The following is a 20,584-nucleotide window of genomic DNA, read 5'->3' as shown; positions in this document are numbered from 1 at the left end:
GAGATGTCTGGTGAGGATCTGTGACATTTTACTTCTGTGCCACTCTTTTGTGGCCACATGAAACACATTTATTCAGAAGTTCACACATTAGGGGTTTCAAGGTTAAAGGTCATTATAGCCTCCTTCTTTAGAGACCTGTTGGTTCTTATGTATGCAATTAAGCAAATAAAAAAAAATGAGATTGGCGGAAATATTCAACACTTAAAACCTCTACTGTGAGAGCACTTTCTCTGAGCGTTAGAAGAAAAAGTAAAACCTTGGTATCTGCCATACCTTCCATAGTAACTGTGGGAACTTTTCACAATCTAAGCTAAAATGTGAAGAATGTTACCATTCACGTCTATTTATAGGATTCTGTTGATGGGGCTCAGTTTGAGATGTACCAACTGAAATAGGCAAATGTCAAGCTCATTGGCTATCCAAGCTTTGAGTAAATCTGATGTTTGTTCATTTCTGTTGGACCGCATAGAGGTAAATGCAGCGTGTTGTAGTGTAAATGTTTCCTTCATGTGGTTCACACAGCATCCCTGTCTGCAGCTTTAAAGATTCCCTTTGAACTATTAATTTGGATTAGTCTGTTTTTGGTGTGTGGATGTGTTGTTTTCTTGAACATATTTTCTGCAGAGCAGCTGTAGTTCAATAGAACTTTGACTGAGTTGTGAGTGGGACTGTTGGTATATGGAGCAACACCGCTCCCTTCCTTGTTGTTATTGAGAGCAGTTTACACACTCTTCTGCCAGCTTACACCCCTCAGAACCCTAAGCTAACATTACCATTGTAACAAAAATAGCTAGAAATATTAGAGCTATCCAGTCGTACAGTTTTCAAATAGGATGATGCAAGCAAAGACCTAGTCGTCTACAAGTGGATGCATTGGTGGTTTTCACAAATGCGCTCTTCTGAAATGGCAATTTTTGTTTGCTTCTGATTCATAATTATTCGAATAAAGAAATATATAAAAAAAATGCAATTTTATAGCTTAATTTTCTTAATATATGGCACCCATCAGTAGAAAGCCCCGCAAAAAATAGTTAAAAATACCACGATTTGAGGATCTTTAAACAATCCCATCGAGTTTTTTCTCTTTTTTTCCTGCTTCTTCTGAACATTTCTTCACTGTTCTTTTGGGCCACAGATTGCTGCTGAACAATGGGTTTGTTGGCCAAAGTCAGGAGAACCATGCAAAACTATTAAGAGGGACAGCTAATGTGGAGCAATCAATAAATAAATGGGTTACCGGTACTATTTATTTTTAAATGGGACTGTCATTATTGTCAAACCTCTTTCAGAAATGTTTATTTCTATGTAATTTTTTAGGCATATATCAACTGTTCAAGTTTTCTGCAGAGGGAAGGTGAAAGCAGAGTTGAAATGTGATCCCCATGTTTGGGAATTCCGGTAATAAAGCTTCTCTGCTTGAATAAAGTTGGAATTTTCATAATATAAAACAGCGGATTGTTTTGTTCACATTTTTTACATTTTTTTTACTTTTGTAGGTATTAATATCACTTTAAGTGATTAAGGATGGGCAGGAGCAGAGATGTGTGTCCTTGTCTCCTGTTGGGGGAAGCACAAATTTTCCTGCAGTAAATCTGGACACGGTGTGCCTTTAACAGCTGAGGATGCAGATGTATGGCACTTATGAATAATGGCACGTTACACATTAACATGAGTCATTCTTTAGTTAAGTCCTCGTGAGTATTGTTGTACTTATTCGATTTTTAAGGGGGATGAAACGGCTCTCTGTGGAGTTGCAGTTATCCTGCACAGGTCTTTTCTGCAGCAAAATGCTTTTTTTTTTTCTTCCCTCTTCTTTATTGCAGGTTTGGAAGGGTTCCCATCACTGCTGCATTGATACCCGAGTGGAGGGGCTTGCTGAGGAGCAGAGAGAGGCTGCAGCCTGGGCACATAAGACCTTACTTTGTGTTGACTGAATGCACACAAAACATTCCCCACCCTGCTGATGCTCACCTTGCACAACACAGTCTATTTTCTATTTCTGGGGAAGGACTCCTTCCCATTTCAATGGGGGTTTCTCTAGATTATGCCTTATGTATTTGCAGACATTTTCCTTTTGTTTTGTTTAGAATTAGTGGAAATAGTCAGTGGAATTTATGATTAAAAACTGCAAACAGGGCAAACCAAAGCAAACATCCATCTTTCATGTAGACATTGTCACACTCCTGTGCCGATCTTAGAGAAAAAATGTACTCATTATTTATCGTGTACCAGGTTTACCTCCAGAAAATTAACTTCAACTGTATTTTGAGAGAAGAAAATGAGCAAATGTTATAAACGAATCAATGTTCTTCAGCGGAAGCTGATCTGTTGCTGGTAGTAGGTGGTACCATGACTAAGTGGTGCACACAAAAAAATGGGACTTAACAGTTAAAGTACTTGTTAAATAATACAAATTTTAACAATTTCAGATTTTTTTACTTACAGAAGCCTTTCTTCCTATCATGGTACATCCAAAAAATGTTTTCTTGAAGATGGAAGTGTTAGACTTACTACAAATGGTGAAATTATGAAACTTTGAATTAAGGATCACAAGTCCTTTACCCCAAATGTGTTAAGTTTCCACTTTTTAAATGTTGTTTCTTTTACCTTGTTCCTGGACCTTAAAGATGTAATTTTTAGTGAACATTATCATCACCACCTACAACTTTCAGGTGCTAAAAGACTAAAAATCATTTTTTAATATTTGTTTTTTTAATCCTGAGAAGTTTGGTTCTGATGGGACACCAATACATTCATAACTGAGGTTTCCCTATTATTTGTATCTGGAACTCTTCATCTGTTGGTGTCTTTCCAAACAATTCTGACAATTTCAATTCAGTCAAACAATTTCTTTCAGAGCACAGACGCATCAACTCTATTATGACCTTCAAAAATGGCCGAACTGCACCTGACGTGCTTTCCTGGATTTGATCAGAAACTTGCAGGTATACCCCTCCAGCGCCCCCTCCTCATCCTTCACCCAAAGTCCCTCCAACACGGCCTTCATCCAAACCCCCTCCAACACGCCCCCTCCGTCGTTCACCCAAATCCCGTCCAGCTCCCACTCCTCCCGGTCCATCACCCAAACTACCCTCAACTCAACCTCTCCTGCGCGCCTCTAGAGGTGCTATTCCCCGGAGCTAGGATGAAACGGGCCCCCAGTGTCCTAGGAAAGGTTATGTCAAACTGGGGCCCTGTGATGAACAGCTTCCTTCTGGTGCTATACCTGTAGTTGCACCACGTAGAATGCAAAAAAGGGCAGTTAGACTGTCCAATCAAAGAAATCTAGTTCACATCCCTTGCAAGAAGGTTTTGACCAGTCCCAAGGAAACTAATCTCAAACTTGCTGCACTCAATGTCAGATCTTTATGCAACAAATCATTTTTAATCAATAATCTTATCTCTTCTTTTAATCTTGATTTTATGTTTTTAACTGAAACATGGCTTGACAAAAACACAGGAAACATAGTTCTAGTCGAATCAACTCCCCCCAACTACAAACATGAATCGGAAATACGAGAAAATAAAAAGGGTGGAGGCGTTTCTGCACTGTTTAGAGATAATATTGCAACCCGCAGACTATCATTTGGTGTGTTTTCATCATTTGAGTATGTGTCCTTTAAGATTGAGTTAAAACAAACTCCTCCCTTACTCTGCATAGTTATGTACAAACCTCCTCAGCACAGCCAAAGTTTTATCGATGATTTCACTGAAATGCTCTCAGTTGTGTGCACAGACTTTGATGGTGTAGTCATTACAGGTGATTTTAATGTTCATGTTGATAATGTCAATGACAGAAATGCAAAAGAGCTCAATGCTGTCCTTGAAAGCTTTGATCTAATTCAGCATGTAAGTTGCCCCACCCACAGCAGAGGGCACACTCTGGACCTGCTCATCACAAGGGGGGTTACTATTTACAATGTCAGTGTGGTTGATGTCGCCCTCTCTGATCATTTCTGTGTATTCTTTGACCTGTCTGTTGCTCCCAAACCACCGCCTGGCCCTGCAGTTATCCAAAGGAGACAAATAAATGAGAGCACTAGGGCACAGTTTGTATAAATGATAAACCCTGAAAACGTCTCTGGTGCCAATGTTGATGAAATGCTGAATTCTGTTACTTCTAGCATCTTGAATGTTCTGGATGCCATTGCCCCTATGAAAGTTCAATTGAGAAAACATAGACAGAAAGCTCCCTGGAGGAATGATGATCTAGTCAGGGCACAGAAACAACAGTGCCGCAGAGCCGAGCGAAAGTGGCGCAAGTCAAAACTCCAGGTTCATTATGGAATATATAAGGCGGAGTTGTACGCTTATAACCAGATCTTATGCAGAACAAGGGAAAGGTACTTCTCTGAAATAATTGGAAGTTGCAGCAGCAACTCTCGTATCCTGTTCACAACAGTAAACAGATTAACTAACCCTCCAACCCAGCTACCAATAGAACTGGTTTGTACACCTAAATGTAATGAGTTTGCTGTATTTTTCAATGACAAGGTTCAGGGCATTAAAAAAGCCATCAACTCCACAACACATATAACTATCGAACGGCCACCTACTCACTCTAAGCTGACTCACTTTATACCTGTCACTGACCAAACTGTCCAAGAGACCATCACCCGTCTGAGCTCGTCTACATGCTGCCTTGATGTGTTACCCACTAGATTTCTAAAGTCTGTCTTGAACAGTGTGTTGCCATCAATTACTCAAATAGTTAACATGTCTCTTCAATCTGGAATATTTCCAGAGGCCTTAAAAACTGCAGTCATTAAACCCCTCCTGAAAAAGAGCGGTCTTGATCCCACTGTACTGAATAATTACAGACCTATCTCTAATCTGCCATTTTTAGGAAAAGTCCTTGAAAAAGTTGTCTACCAACAGCTCACTGACTTTCTCTTATTAAACAATTCGTTTGATGTTTTCCAGTCAGGTTTTAGACCCCATCATAGCACAGAAACTGCTCTTATCAAGGTAACCAATGACATCCGCCTGAACACTGATGATGGAAAAGTCTCTGTCTTAATCCTGCTAGACCTGAGCGCTGCCTTTGATACTGTTGATCATGGGATCCTTTTGCACAGACTCCAAGACTGGGTTGGCATCTCTGGATCTGCCCTAAGTTGGCTCAAGTCTTATCTAGAAGACAGGAAATATTTTGTTGAAATTGGGAGTTGTGTCTCAGACTACATGGGCTTGAATTGTGGTGTGCCCCAGGGATCGATCCTGGGACCCCTTCTGTTCAACCTCTACATGCTGCCACTAGGGCAGTTAATACGCAGTAATAACATATCTTATCACAACTATGCAGATGATACTCAGATCTATGTGTCACTGACAACAGGTGAATATGGGCCGGTGGATTCTCTCAACCACTGCCTCCAACAGATCAGCGCGTGGATGCAGAACAACTTTCTCCAGCTAAACTCAGACAAGACCGAAGTTATTGTTTTTGGCCCACAGAAACAAAGAGAAAGTGTCAGCAGCTACCTTCATTCTCTGTCTCTTAAACCCTCAAATCAAGTCAGAAATCTAGGGGTAATCATGGACTCTGACCTGAACTTTAACAGCCATATCAAGTCAGTAACATCAGCGGCATTTTACCACCTGAAAAACATTGCCAAAATCAAAAACATAATCTCAAAGCGAGACCTGGAGATACTTATCCATGCATTTGTCTCCAGTAGGTTAGACTACTGTAACGGCCTGCTCACCGGCCTGTCCAAACGAGCTGTAAAACAGCTTCAGTACATCCAGAATGCTGCTGCTCGAGTCCTGACCAAAACCAGGAAGTATGATCACATTAGTCCTGTGCTCAGGTCTTTGCACTGGCTCCCTGTACCTCAAAGAATAGACTTCAAAGCAGCTCTGCTTGTGTACAAGTCTCTCCATGGCCACGCACCAAAGTACATCTCTGACATGTTAGTGCCATATGAACCATCTCGTACTCTGAGGACCTCAGGGACCGGCCTCCTGTTGATGCCCAGAGTCAGAACTAAACAAGGGGAATCAGCGTTTCAATATTCTGCAGCTAAAATCTGGAACAGCCTCCCTGAAGGCGTAAGACAGGCCTCTTCTGTGTTCATGTTCAAATCTAGACTTAAAACATTTCTGTTTAGCCGTGTATATGACTGAAAGGTCCTATCTGCACCTTTCTTTCCTTCCTTTCTTTTTAAATCTTTTTTTTTCTTCCTTTTCTTTTAAAGTAAATTTTATGTTGATTATTCTATGATGTATTGTGATTTTAATGCATTTTTCTGTTTTGTGAAGCACCTTGAATTACTTTGTGTACGAATTGTGCTATACAAATAAACTTGCCTTGCCTTGCCTAGATACTTTTGTTACTATTTTAGCATCCTCTTTAAGTCTTTCTTTTCTTTTCCCACAATTGTAAGAAAAATACCATGTGAGACAACATGGCTCTAAATCAGATAGACTCTCTGAGCCAGGAGGAATATTATTGCAATTGACAAAGATTAAAAAATTATCAAGAAATACTCAATACAAGCTTCTACAAGCATTGCAAATATAACATGTGTTTAATAGCACCTCAGCTAAAAAAACTGCTAGTTTAGTATTTGTTTAACTAGAAAAACAACAATGAAACAACTTTAAATATGTATTTTTGCCCTCCCTCTGAGCCCCCACAAATAAGTGTTCTGGCTCCGCCACTGGTCTCAAAATCCTGCTTTTCTTTCTTTTCTGCCCGTTTACATTGGATCAGTCTTGATACATTCCACTTAGATTGGGTTTGTCCCTTAAGACAGAGAGGGCTGAACTTAGTTGAAAATCATTATCAGGGTTTATTTGTAGAATTATTAAAAAAATATTGATTTAAGTTAATTAAATAGTTTTACATGTTTTATTAACAAAACATCCACATCTGTAAAATCTCTAGATGTATAAAATAAAAACAGCATGAGGTCAAGTGCACATTTTCTGCGTCCTCTGTTGTGCAACTGCACCTGGTGTCGGATGACGGGCTCTGTCACATGGTCTCAGCTGCATCCTTTCAAGGACTCCAAAATGTCCTTCACAAAGTGGGTCATAACCACTGATCAAGTTTTGGTTAGTACGTGTTTGTACGTGTGAGGAACAATTTATTATTTCATCTGGAAACTATAAGGTTTTTCTATCACATCCAAGCCAACACAGTGTTCCATTCAGTACCTGTAATCCAGTAACTGTGATTCCCTGACGCAGTGGAGGGTCAGCGAAAGAGCCTCTCTATTTATGAATGGAACTGTTCTGTATGGGACTCTGTTCCTGCCGCTGTACATTCTCCTCCTCCTCCTCGACCTGCACTGCAGAACTTTTCTGTAATCTTCACAAACACTCGGACAAAAGTGGCTGAGTCTGCATAAATGCCCCGAGTCAAGTGAGGAGGAGGGTGAGGCGGAGAGGAGGAGTGACTGGAGGAGTCAGCAGTGAGAATGAAAGAAAGAGGGATGATGGAGCAGGTGAGAAAGTTCAAACAGAGATGAGGAAGGCAGAAAAAAACGCAACGGGGCAAAGTTATGATCAGGGGGATTTGATTCACAAAGGCTCTGATGAAGAAGTCTCGGCTTTATTGTGTCTGTCTTCAGTTCTATTAGTCTTTTTACTTGTCCCTTCCTCCTCCTCCTCTTAAATGCCTCTCATCCTGGCTGGCGCTGCAATGTGGCTGTGTCTGCAGTGAAAGTGCTGGCTGGCAAATTTCCCCTGGAGTGAACTCGACTGCGCAGTGAGAGTTTGCTGCTCTCCTTCCGTCCCATCCACACTGACTCAGCTGTGTGGACGACCAGCTGACCCATTACACAGCACTGGCTGCTGCAGCAGGTAAGCATGACAAGCCTTGAACTGGGCTCATTGAATCATACTTTTTTAAATCACTGAATCTAGATATCTGTGATGGGAACCTTTCCTGGGGCATCTTTCATAATTTTCTCTTTTATTATCTGTGGCTTTATCCCTTTTTAATAACCTTTCTGACCCTCTTTCACAGGATTACAAAACAGCAGAACAAGTTGAGCAGAGCAGTTTCTATCTGCTACGTAATTTAGGGCTGGATCCTGCTGCATCATTTGTTTTGGGACAATGGTAGCCGGGATGGATGTTCGGTGGATCGGGCCAGAACCCATGAGGCGCTGCCCTCCTCACAAAGCCTGCAGACTGATCTTCTCTTTACTATTCGGTAAAGTCTAAACTCTTTTCTTACGTCCCTGTTGATCTCCTGATCAGTGTTTCTTTTTGTCAGCTTCAGGTTTTAGGTTCCTTTTACTGCACAAATAAGCTGATGACCGTTTCTTTTCTTTTTTTTAAACCTAAAATGGTGCTTTTGATCTTGTTTGCTGGTGGATTTTCCAGCACACAAGCAGTAGGACTTAAGAAAAGTTGTCTGAGTTCTATTAGATGATCACATATATAACAACTAAAGAGCTAAACGTTTCCTCTAATCAACAACAAGCTGTCAAGAAACCAGTAAAATCATTTGAGAAAAAGACCTGCACAACCAGTACAATATCTTTTTATTACCTGTAAATTTGCCACGCTGTTGGTTTGACACATCGTAATCCAATGATTTGTGAGATGCACTCTAACAGGAAATGTAAGATCAGTCACACACAGATAAAAAAATAACGGTTTTGGTTAAATTAAGGAATCCCAAGGTTAAAATCCATGCACTCTGGGCCCAATGTTCCCTTGAGTTTTGGTCTAAGGTCTTCTGTTCTGCTCTGGCAGCAGAATCAGCTTATTCCCAAACATCTGAAGGGTGTAGCCCAGACTTTTGAAAAAAATTTAGGGTTTTCTTTTGCATATGCAGGCAAAGAATTGGGACAGATTAATACATAATTATTTTTAAATGAGATAAAAATGTAGAATTTCTTCAGATTTTGCAATCAAGAAAATCAATCTTGAGTTTGCACCTTCTACCCAAAGTTTTCTTAAATTTAGCCTCTTAATTTATATCTTTTTAAGGATTCTCACATTGTTTTATGAAGAATTTGAAAAGTATATATGCATCAAAAAATGTTTGATATTTGATAAATCACATTGTACAATGCAAGTTAAGATCACTTTATACATATTTAAATGTAAAAGGAGTCAATGTTTGGAACATTTGGATAGCCCCTTTTATACGGTTTTTAATGAGCAACAATGGTCAGTTTGTGGCAATATTAGTATTTTACATTGCTATGGAAGTTTAAGCCAGCTGTCTTTAAAAACCTTCAACCAGTGGGATGAAATTTGTATGTTTTACTTATGAAAGCTGTCCCACTATATCTTTATTTTTTGTTTTTGTTTTGAGGAAAAACACTTTTCTCTTTTTTGGTTTAAAAGTTTTAGATTTATAAGACTTAAAAGACCTGTAAAGTCTGAGATGTGGCTTTTTAAATTGTTTTTGAGAGCAATAAGCTGTCTAACTTTGGAAGTAGGTTTGCTAAGAGGTCAATAAAAAGAAAATTATCTCTTGCAAACAAATTTTACTTTACAAAGAATTACTTTAGATATGAATGGTTCTGTGATCATTCTCAGATTGATGTGCAGCAAGTGCTGGTTTTAATCAATGTGGCCTTACTATAAAGTGAACTTGGATTTAAGTGTTGAAGCTTGGTCTTTTATTTACGTTTACTATTACATTATAACTCTAAATGCTCGCTGATTAGTAATTGTGTGCTGCTTTAGTGCTCTGATGGCTGTTATAGGCCCCAACAACCAGTTCAGGGGTGTGGTGGTAGAGTGTCCAGTCTGAGATTGCTGGGTCTTGGGTTCGAATCCTCCACTGGTCTTACCAGTGGATTTGAACTGGTCTTACCAGAAGCTCTCAAAACATCCTTAATGGGTTAGATTGGGGGATTAAACCACCAAATGGTTCCCAAGCACAGTTGTGACTCCATCTCACTGCTCCCTGTAACTTCAACAATCCCCTGTTAAGATAAAACAACTACTGATAACAAATGAATGTTTTTTTCGTAAAATCCACACTATATTTATTCTAGTTGTAACATAATAATACAAAGAGTAAAACATATCAGTGTTGAGAACCTGTTAAAAACAAATGCTGCCACTTCCTGGTGCTGATGGGGGTCTCCAGTATACACTTACACAAAGACCTTAGCCAGGTTGGAACTTCCCCTATTGACAGCAGTGTCACTGCAAGGACACTAGGGTATCAATGTACCTTAAAGTGTCTAAACATCAATGCACTTAAGACTACGGATGCAAGTCATTGGAATAAACCTATATTTAAGTAAAAATAATTTTTATTTTTAGTACTTCTTAATACATTTCAGTTAAAATGTGCCTTTTTATGAACTAAAGTAAAAAATTTAATTAGACGCGCTCATAGAAACTCAAGTTTTCACATCGACATACAGAATGTCCTTTTCAACCTTGAAGAGAATTGATTTTCTTGACAGTTTCAAAGTTTTTAAGTGTTGACCACATGTAGCGGAAGAGCAAAACTGAGCAAAAGCCAAGCACAGCAAATCTCTCCACTCCAGGCAGAATTTACAGAGAGAAGACCAAACAGAAAACGGAGTCAGTGCTGTTTGAACTATATGGTGTTTATTTAAGTCATAAGTCTTTAATAGCATGAATCAAACACCACACTTAGACTTATGACCCAAATTAAACGCCACAGAACTGGTTAGGACATGAACTCGAGGTCAAGGACTCATGGAGCAGTGACCAGGAGAAGCCTTTGCCAGAGCTTAGTTGAAGGAATGTTTTCTTGTGTTGGTTTTTGGTGTGTGGATGTACAAATGCCTGGAAAAACACCGACATGTTTAGAGGCAGAGAATTCTTATCAACCCAACACAGAGAGCAGGTGTTAACAAATCCCAATCAGCCTCCTCACAGAAGTTGTGCTACATGAAAGTATTGATCTGAGCAGATAGATTTCTTGAAAGAGTGAAGCAATAGGAAGCAATAGGCAGTTTCCAAAAAAATGTTCTTGTAATTCCAACTATAAACATTTTAAAGAACCAAATTAAACCTGTTACTCATGTTTGGTAACAAAAACCAAAATGACTTTGCCTTAATCCCTTGATGACTGAATGTATTTCCAGCTGTGAAAAAAATCACTTGTGTTTTTGCTTTCAAGTAGATGCTGAATTAAGGTCATTTTGGAGTCAAAGTGGCTCGGTGGATATTTGCATCGACAGGCATCAAGCGGTTAAGCTGTTATCGGTTTTTGATCCTGGTGTGTGAGCCTTTGTAATCATTTTTGGGTTGTTTCTTTATGTACTCCATAAAAAGAATTATTGAGTTATATGTCTGCATTTTATAAAGTATTTTTAAAAGCTAATAGGAAATATTTTTAAAAAACAGTGATGTATTTTTGTATATTCAAAACATTTCTTTAATACAACCACAGTATAACAAAACATACAAAAAATGTCCTCGTGCAAAACCCAGGAATGAATTTCCGTGAGCATTTGCATGTTGGACACATGTATTGTACTCAAACACATGTTAACCTCAAAATGCTGAAAACAAAACCATTGCTCACTCTCATCTTGTGGGACTAAAAAGAGAAATGAAAACAATTATTAAATGTTTTGGTACATATGGACAGGGGAATGTGCTGATACTTTAACCACTGCAAACATAATGACCCTTGTTTTGCATTTGTATTGAATGACCCATCTTTATCAGTATTTCATGGCAATAGTGTCTAAAAGCTGTTCCTGTAGCACTAGGTCCAAATAACAACAGCAGCTTAATTGTGGGATAAATATATTACCAAAATATAAATGCAATTTTGGTTTCTGTAAAATAGTCAGTGTTGCAGAGCAGACTGGGCATTTTGGTAGCATACTGTTCTGCACAGTTTAGTTAAGTGATGAAAGTGCATTGCAAGTGTTCTTTTAAAGTCAATGGGTTTCCCTGTAACAAATCTACCAGCGTAGCAACGAATTACCACACAATATTTTACAATATTTTACAATATTTTGTAAAGCCGCTGTAGTCTGTAAATGTCTTGTTTTATTTTAAACAAATCCTTCTTTAAAAATGGACCTCACTAGCCAAAAAGATGATGTGATCATAACCAGGCATGCCCACACACCTGCACACACTCACACACAGGCACACACACACACACACACACACACACACACACACACACACACACACACACACACACACACACACACACACACACACACCCACACACACCTACATACACACACACACACACACACCCACACACACACACACACACACACACACACACACCACTCAGTGGAACCAAAACTGCAAGAAAAGCACAAGTTAAAAACGGCAGGAAAAAGGCCATCTGAGCCTGAGTACAGAACGGGAGCAAAGGAACATACGAGACTGATCACAACCAGGTGTCAGGTGCACAAAACTCTGCAGGTAAAGTCATGTGTAAGCACAAACACAGAAACATGCAGCAGCAATCTTTCTACATGGTTAAATATGTGGTTATTGTTGTATGACTCTCATCATGTAAAGCTGTGCGTGTTTCAATAAGTTAGAAGAATATATTGTGGCACTAATGAACGTACAAGAAAATGAAATTACATTTTTAAACCAGAAGAAGTAAATAAAGCAGGTTTGCTTTTGGAACAATTGCATATATTTTTAACAAGCTAGCGCGCATTTCCAAGGTAGTAGGTCACAGTCAAAATCTTGTGGGAAGAAGACAAATACAAAAAACTTAACGTTGGTTTGATCTGAAGGAAAATAAATATGTTACAAAAAAAGTAAATGTTTTGACTTACTGTTAATTTCTATGCTGACTTCAAATTTCTCTTCCCTCTCCAGGAGTGTGGTCTGCTCAGGCACTGGAGATGTCAGTGGGAAAGATTCCCTACCTTGAAGCGGTGAACGGCAGCACAGTCGTTTTGCCCTGCACATATTTCAGTTGCATTGGCATTCAGAACCTTTACTTTAACTGGCAGTTTAATGACAACGGCACCATGCAAAAGGTAAAAACATTTTAACTAGTTGAAAAGTTTCCACAGAGTATATAGCACTAGTTGCGTACTTTGTTGATCTTTCCAGGTTTGTGAATCAGTGATACCTTCAGAAGGGGTGGTACCAAAGGTGAGCATATTCAGAGATCGAGTGGAGTTCGTAGGGAAGAACCATGAGAACAACATTTCCATCTTGTTGTGGAACATCACCTTTGAAGATGGAGGCCTGTACACCTGCTTTGGTCGAAATCCAAAGGAGAAGGACAAGAACCACAGCGCCATCTTCCACCTCATCGTGGTGGATGAGTGTGAGCGTTCCTTCTGACGGTTTCCTATCTTCTTTAGTTTCATAAATTTGTTTGAGTTTAATATTAATTTATCTGTTCTGACTTTCATTATTCCTTCTATTTTTGGAAGAATAAAACAAACAAATACATTTTCCCATTTGATTCTTAATGTGAAAACCAGTGTAGTATATTACTATTTATAACATTTTGTTATAACAAAGTAAATGTTTTCAATACTAATGAATTTGGAGTAGAATTTTATTCATTACATGTCTAAAACCTTTGTTTAAAAACAAAATTGTCACACAAAACCAATTTCTTCAAAGAGACAAGACCATGAGGCCTTTGAGGACTAAAAAAAAAATAACACATATTAATCCTTTATTGCTTGTGATGGGTCATTTTAAGCTTTTTAAAATATGAACTTAGTTAATTTCTTGGCAGTTAATAGACACCCAAAAATCCTTCCATTTGTGTTTGTTGGAAGTGTGTTTAACAGATCTGTCTGTCTTGTCCTTTAGACCTTGTGCAAAAAGTAAAACATAGATAAATAAAAATAGAGTCTCAAAAGATTTGACATAGGTTTTAACAGATTTCATAAGTATGCATTTAGAAAAAAAGCAAATATTGACAAAATTGGGCTGAATGCAGTGAGTGAACTAAGAGTTTTGCTATGATTTAAATACAGTCTTTCCAAAAAGAGTTTAAATTAAAAAGACATTGTGGAGCTTAAAAACTCAAATTCATATGAAGTAACATTCATTGTATTGAGAATATATTTTAAAATTAATTTAGTGTAATAATGTTTTGAAAAAAAAAATTCTTAATGCTTTATGTCTTTCCTTTTGCAATGTTCATTTTGTGCAGTGAGGGTGGTGGACAACAGTCTGACCATCATGATAGCTTCGGCGGTGGGCGGAGCAATTGCACTGCTGATGGGCTTCATGCTGCTTAAGAACTTCACCCTGTTTGTTCTTTCAAAGATGGAGGAGAAAAAGTGAGTTTAGTCTGCAGCCCCGATGCTAACGCTGCAAGGGTTTCTCATTATTTCATCACAATTGATTCTTGACAGTTTGAGCTTATACAGCACACATGCTGAGTATTTTTTTTGTCTGTTTTCCTTCCTGCAGTAAGGAGTGCCTTGTATCTTCATCAGGGATTGACAACACAGAAAATGGCCTCTCAGGATCTAAAGCTGAGTCAAAAGCAACACCAAAAAAGAAATGAGACAGTGCATGTAAAACAACAGGAGTACTCTCTGTTCAAATTGAATTTGCAGAAACATATACATGCAAATATAAATTGTATTCAAGTTTTTCATTTTGGTTGTGTTTTTCAGATGGAGAAACCTATTTGATGTCAGTTAAAGCAATGATTGATCTTGAACTAGCTGAGTAAATTAAGATACAACTAAAAAAAAATTAAATTCAACACAATTCAAGATGGGCACATCATTTGTATGTAAATGTATACCTAGTAGTAACATATTATAGTAGATTTTGAACACACAAATACTAACTTATTTATAGAAAACAGAAAATATTTCTGAAGCATCATTTAAGAAACCGTTAGCAAAAATTCTCTAAAATCTAGAAATGTGTAAGAAAAAGGAAGGGGTTGATCATAAGTTGTCGGTGCAGCTTTGGGGGGAGGGGGGGTCTCCATATAATTGCAGCTTATAGTAGTTGCCTGGTTGCCATTGTCATAAAACATAATGCATGTTTCTTTTATTTTTTTAAGTTTCTTTTGTTTTCAAACGTTGCGTCAGAGTATGTTGTGAAGGTTCACTTTCTGTGGTTGTACTGCTTTTGCTGAGTGCAGGACCATTATGGTGAGAACATTTCTTTAGATGACAACATTCATGCATAAAGATCTCACCAAACTATTCAGAAGTCCTGACATTTTTTCTATGCAAAGTTTTGACATTTTGTTTTAAACCAAATGCTAAGTTTTGTAAAGATACTTATCAAAGTGTACGTTTTGTTGTGATATTCAGCGTTTATCTCTTATTTTCCAGCATGTTACCCTTTCAAAATGAGTTCTTTATTTCACATTTCATCTTTATTATTTAGTCTCCTGTTATTATAAAATCTCTTTAAACATGTCTTTTTTTCAGCTTTTTTTCAATGTATTGGTAAATGTCACTCAAGAAAATTACCACAAATGTATTGTCACTTCTCAGGATTCAAACCATAACTTATAACTGGTTTAATTATTTGTCATCTTACTTTCAACTTTGTTATTATTTCAAACCATTTCAGAAAATTTGTGAGATCATCCATAGAAAATGCCTTACGTCCGGCTATTGCGAAATGAGGCAAAATCCCTGACCACTGCTTCCTGATATGGGCTCCGCCATGTTGAAACCAGTCGACAGTGATTGGCCCGAGTCGCTGTGAGTCATTGCATCGATGCGATGACTCACAGCGACTCGGACCAAGCACTGTCGACTGGTTTCAGCATGGAAGGGCCTGTATCAGGCGGCAATGGTACCTCCTAGTTGGGAACACTAAACATTGTTTTTACAGTCAGTGGTGGAGCATTAAACTGTTTTAGACTTAGACTGTTTCTGCAAAGTCTGTACAAAAACGTGCAAGCATCACTCCTCTATTAACCCCTGCTATTTCAACAACACACCATTTCATCCAAGTCTCAACTTAATTTGGCATCACCTTAAATGGAAAAAACACAGAACATTTTTTATATAATTGAAAATAAATTCAGGAATAAAGGGGTTAAAATCTGCTAAAAGATGAAGCAGTCGCCATGTAAGTGAAATACAAATGAGACATTTATCACATTGTTTAACAGATTCTTGTTAGAATCAAATGATGTGCTCATTTTGTTGTCTTATTTATGAGAATGGTTTTATATTCGGTTTTGTGGTGACCTAGGTTAAAAAATAGTTGGATGACATTTATCATTTTCTCAGAAAAATCTTGTGTTCTTCCTACAGCAAACCATAAAAACTTTGACTGTTTCTTGTGAATTCAAAGGCTAAAATTAGAGATGAACTCCACTAACAATGATAGTACTAGAATAGTTCTACCAGGTAATGCAGTTGACCTGTTTTAATGTTTTTATAGATAAAAAAAAAAAAAACAACAGCATACCTGCAGAGTGTATGGTTTGTTCAAACAATTTTACCAAAGAAGAAATCAAAAGAGAGGTCGAGGTGGTTAGGGGTTCCGAAAGAAAGATGATAGAATCTTGTTGTTTAGGTTTGTTCTTTACTTCACTCTATACATTTTCTTTACTTGATAAAAAAAAAAAGTAGGTGCCTAATATTGCATTTTCTCCTCTGCCAGATAGAACTGCAGCTTTTAAAACAGTCGTCATGTCTGTGCACAAATAAAAAAAAACAATGCTGTGAGCTTTAAGAACTCTAATGACAGACAATCCCCCAAATATTCCCCTGATCCAGCTAAATTGCACCTATAGAGCATGTGCAACATGAGGCAAATCTTAGATATAATGCTTGAATACAGATGCACTTTTGAGAACACCACTTTTGATGTACTAACACTGGTAACACACGATTTAAGGTAAACCCGAATCCCTTCTTTATCACGCGCTAATATCAATGTGCTTCCCCCCAGCTTTGGCAAAACATGAGTTCTCTGACAATCTATTCTTGACTGACTCTGAAAAGATCTATTGGTCAAGCGTTTTTTTTGAAGAAAATAAAATACAATAAAGTCACATACAAAACAGCACTTGTGGGGTGACTTTCCTGGCCATAATGAACATGAGATCAGCCTAAATTCAAGCTCATATTTTGCTGCTGCAAAGAATAAAAAGAGAAGATGCTCTCACTGCAGACCACTGACTCTGTCAAATGGGGTTGTTTCTTGCTGAATGTTGTATCATCAAACTCAGCGCAATAGTAAAATCCAACTTGAAGCTGTAATAACGGTATAAAAATGAATGTCTGACTTAAAAAGAAATACCTCGAGAAAGTGTGAATGTGTGCTTCAGCGTGCCTCTGATCTTTTTGATCTCTGGTTTTAGCAATACACCCTTAAATGGTGCATTTGCACTTTAAAAAGATTTATATTTTTATGTAATCTAAATGTGTTTTGGTCTTTTGCTGTATCTGAGTGTGTAAAAGAAAGCAATATGAAATTGTCTAGAATGTGACAGCCCATGGACTGCAGCAAACTGATAGTGAGGCAAATATGTATTTGAAAGCCCTATGAGTTTGTAAGTTCTCTCACTTAGAAATTATAGAGGAGCCTAACATTTTCATCGTAAGTGCATGTCCATTGTGAGAGACATCATCAAAAAAAATCTAGAAATCATCTTGAATGATTTTTTTAAATAATTGATGTGCATGCTATTGCTGTAAATGAGTGAATAACACCTGAGAAAATCCATGTTAATATTTGGTACAGCCTTGTTACTACACAGGTAAAATGTTCCCTGTAGTTTTGCACAGACTGCAGGAGGGATTTTTGCCCACTCTTCCATGCAGGTCTTTTCTAGATCAGTCAGTTTCTAATCGCTGAGAAACACCGAGTTTGAGCTCCCTTCAAAGATTTTTTTTTTTGGGGTTGAGGTCTGGGGGCTAGGCCGCTCCTTGGTTTTCCTGGCTGTGTGCTTTGAGTCACGTTCATGTTGGAAGACCCAGCCACGACCTATCTTCAATGTTCTAACTGAGGGAAAGAGGTTGTTCCCCAAAATCTCACAATACATGACCCTGGTCATCCTCTCCTTAATACAGTGCAGTCGTCCTGTCCCATGTGCAGAAAAACAGCCCATAGCATGATGCTACCACCCCCATGCTTCACAGTAGGGATGGTGTTCTTGGGATGGTACTCATCACTCTTCTACCTCCAAACATGGCAAGTGGAATTAAGACCAAAAAGTTATTTTTTGGTAATATCTGACCACATAATTTCCTCACCTTAACTCTTCTGGATCATCCAAATGTATAACTTAAATGGGCCTAGAGATGTGTATGTTTAAGCAGGGGAGGATTTAAACCATCATGTCTTAGTGTATAACCAACAGTAACCTTGGAAACAGTGCTGCCAGTTCTTTACAGGTCCTTGACCAGCTCATCCCTTGTAGTTTTGAGCCAAGTCCTCACCTTTCTTAAAGTCATTGAGACCCCACTAGGAAAGATCTTGCATGGAGCCCAAGTTCGAGGGAGATTGTCAGTCATATTTAGCTTCTTCCATTTCGCAATATTTGCTCCAATAGTGGATCTTTTTTGACCAAACCGCTTCAATTGCCTGTGTCCCTTTTCAGCCCTGTGGACTAACATGGCCCTCTTGGCCATGGTAGTAGTCAGAATCTTACTTATAGTTTTGGGTGGTCAGGTGTCTTTATGCAGCTAATGGCCTCAACCAGGTGCCTCTAATTTAGGAAAATAATTGGAGATGGAATATTTAAAAGCGGACTAAAAGGTCTTTGAGGGGCAGAATTCTAGCTGATAGGTGTCCAAATTCTTCTTTGCACCACAAACATACAAAAAAATTATTTTAAAAAATCATGCTATGTGGTTTCGAGATTTTTTTTTACCATGTCTCTCACAGCAGATATGCATCAAAGATAAAAATTGTTCTAAAAATCAGAACCTTCCATGATTTCTAAGTGGGAGAACTTCCAAAATCACAGGGTGTTCAAATACCGGTACGTATTTGCCTCACTGTACTTCCTTTCATTGTATTGGTACTGCAGTACTTTCAAATGACCTCTCAGGAGAGTCTTTTGGATTTTCTAGCTGTGAATTGAAGTTTTACATTAAATTAAAGTAAACCTTGCTTTACATTTTGTTTTATTATGTGATGGCCATTGCTGGTTTTGCTCCCTTTGTTAGTCCTCTGTATGCAATGGGTGGATTCTCCATGTCATCATTATTTTTCTTTCAAGGTGATTCTCTCCTCCTTGGCTATTTTTTTCCTTTCTACCCAGTGATAATTTTCTGTTGCTAGATTATATCCTTGTAGAATCACAGGGTTTTGCTGCTGCGGCATGACAAAATAGACTTCATGTCTGTTGCTGTGCAGAGGCATGCAATACTCCTGCTTTTCTGTATTCTCCCACATGATAACCATTCAAAGGAGCTTTCAGGTTTTTGAGAACACATGGATTGATTGACATTTTTAAATACAATAAAACAAAACCAATTTCCTGACTATTCTACTGTCTAACCTTCAAATATACCCACAGACTCCTTACAAGGGTTTACCAAACCTAAGCGTTTGATTTTTAGTTACCAAATACAACAAATGCACAAAGAAAACAATAAATTAATTAAAAAAAGGCTTAATAACAATAACAAAAGCTCCATGATTGATGGAATTTTAAACCTAAGATGATGCCTTTTGTGCTAAATTAATAAATAATAAAAAATGATATTTACGTCAAAGGTAATCATAAATTTGTGATAATTTCATGATAATTTTGCAAAGATAAACCCTTTTGAATTTAAAAACATGTCTGACCTTTATTTTGGAAGGTTTCTGATCTCTTAAAAAAATAACAGTCAAAAAACATTTGATTTCAGTCATGAAGTCATATGGATTTGCTGATGTAGAGACAAACTCTTGCAGCTGATGGAGAGAAATAGATCTGATTTTTGTGAACTGCAAAAACACCATTTCAACCAAGGAGGATAAAAACGCCGTATTTAAACTTTAAGTGTGATGGACCTCATGATAACAAGCAACTCTATGCAACTCACAACAAACGTGCATCCTTTAACTGAGCATTGGCGTGTTTGTCACTTAATCTCTGTTTGCAACACTAAAGTACGCTGATCTGAGACTTGTGATGATGGCTTGTAGGTTGAACATGGAACATCCTTCATGGATAAGATTTGAGCCCCTGCCCACTCAGGCTGTGGAGAGTCTGTGACACAAGTCTTGCAACTTCGCTGCTCTGCACACAAATAAATATACAGCTGTGTTTCTGGCTGCTCCATCAAATGATGCCCCCATTTTCAACCTATCATTTGTTCACATCCACTCCTGATCTTTTTATCCCAGGCTTCAAACGTGAAATCAAATAAAGCTTTGAATAGAATCAGTCTCTGTAGTCTTTGTGTGTGCAGCTCTGTTGACAGCACTGCCTCTTCCAGGATAAAAGGAGGAATTACTCTGTGTGCATTTAAACCTATTTTCTCATTGTAAAAGGACAAAGGATTTACAGTGAAGGAAGATAAAGCAAGCACTGCATTTTTGAAAAATGTTCTTTTATGTGCTCATTATGATAAAACGCTCAACAATTTGAAATAAAATCCATAAGTAGCATTGAGAAGAGTGAAAGATGGAGTTGAAAAGAAGAATACGATAAATATCTGATGCTGGACTTTTGACCAGGTCTGGCATAGTCAAAGTTTGCACTCCTTTTAAACCCATATATAATGTA

At 38.0% G+C, this 20,584-nt stretch overlaps 1 protein-coding gene across 1 annotated transcript; it reads left to right on the top strand.

The window, feature by feature from the left end:
• Nucleotides 1-7,418: 7,418 nt before the first annotated feature.
• On the top strand, nt 7,419-20,239 carry LOC101169965 (sodium channel subunit beta-4). Its single transcript, XM_004076535.4, has 6 exons — nt 7,419-7,812; nt 7,979-8,167; nt 12,769-12,932; nt 13,009-13,228; nt 14,075-14,204; nt 14,338-20,239. The coding sequence occupies exons 2-6, from the start codon at nt 8,071-8,073 to the stop codon at nt 14,432-14,434; spliced, it is 708 nt and encodes a 235-aa protein (XP_004076583.1). The 5' UTR covers nt 7,419-7,812; nt 7,979-8,070; the 3' UTR covers nt 14,435-20,239.
• Nucleotides 20,240-20,584: the final 345 nt, after the last annotated feature.

The sequence above is a fragment of the Oryzias latipes genome, chromosome 14, assembly GCF_002234675.1.
Source record: "Oryzias latipes chromosome 14, ASM223467v1".
NCBI classification, from domain to species: domain Eukaryota; kingdom Metazoa; phylum Chordata; class Actinopteri; order Beloniformes; family Adrianichthyidae; genus Oryzias; species Oryzias latipes.
The sequence above is the reverse complement of the archived record's forward strand: the minus strand, read 5'-3'. Positions and strand labels throughout refer to the sequence as shown.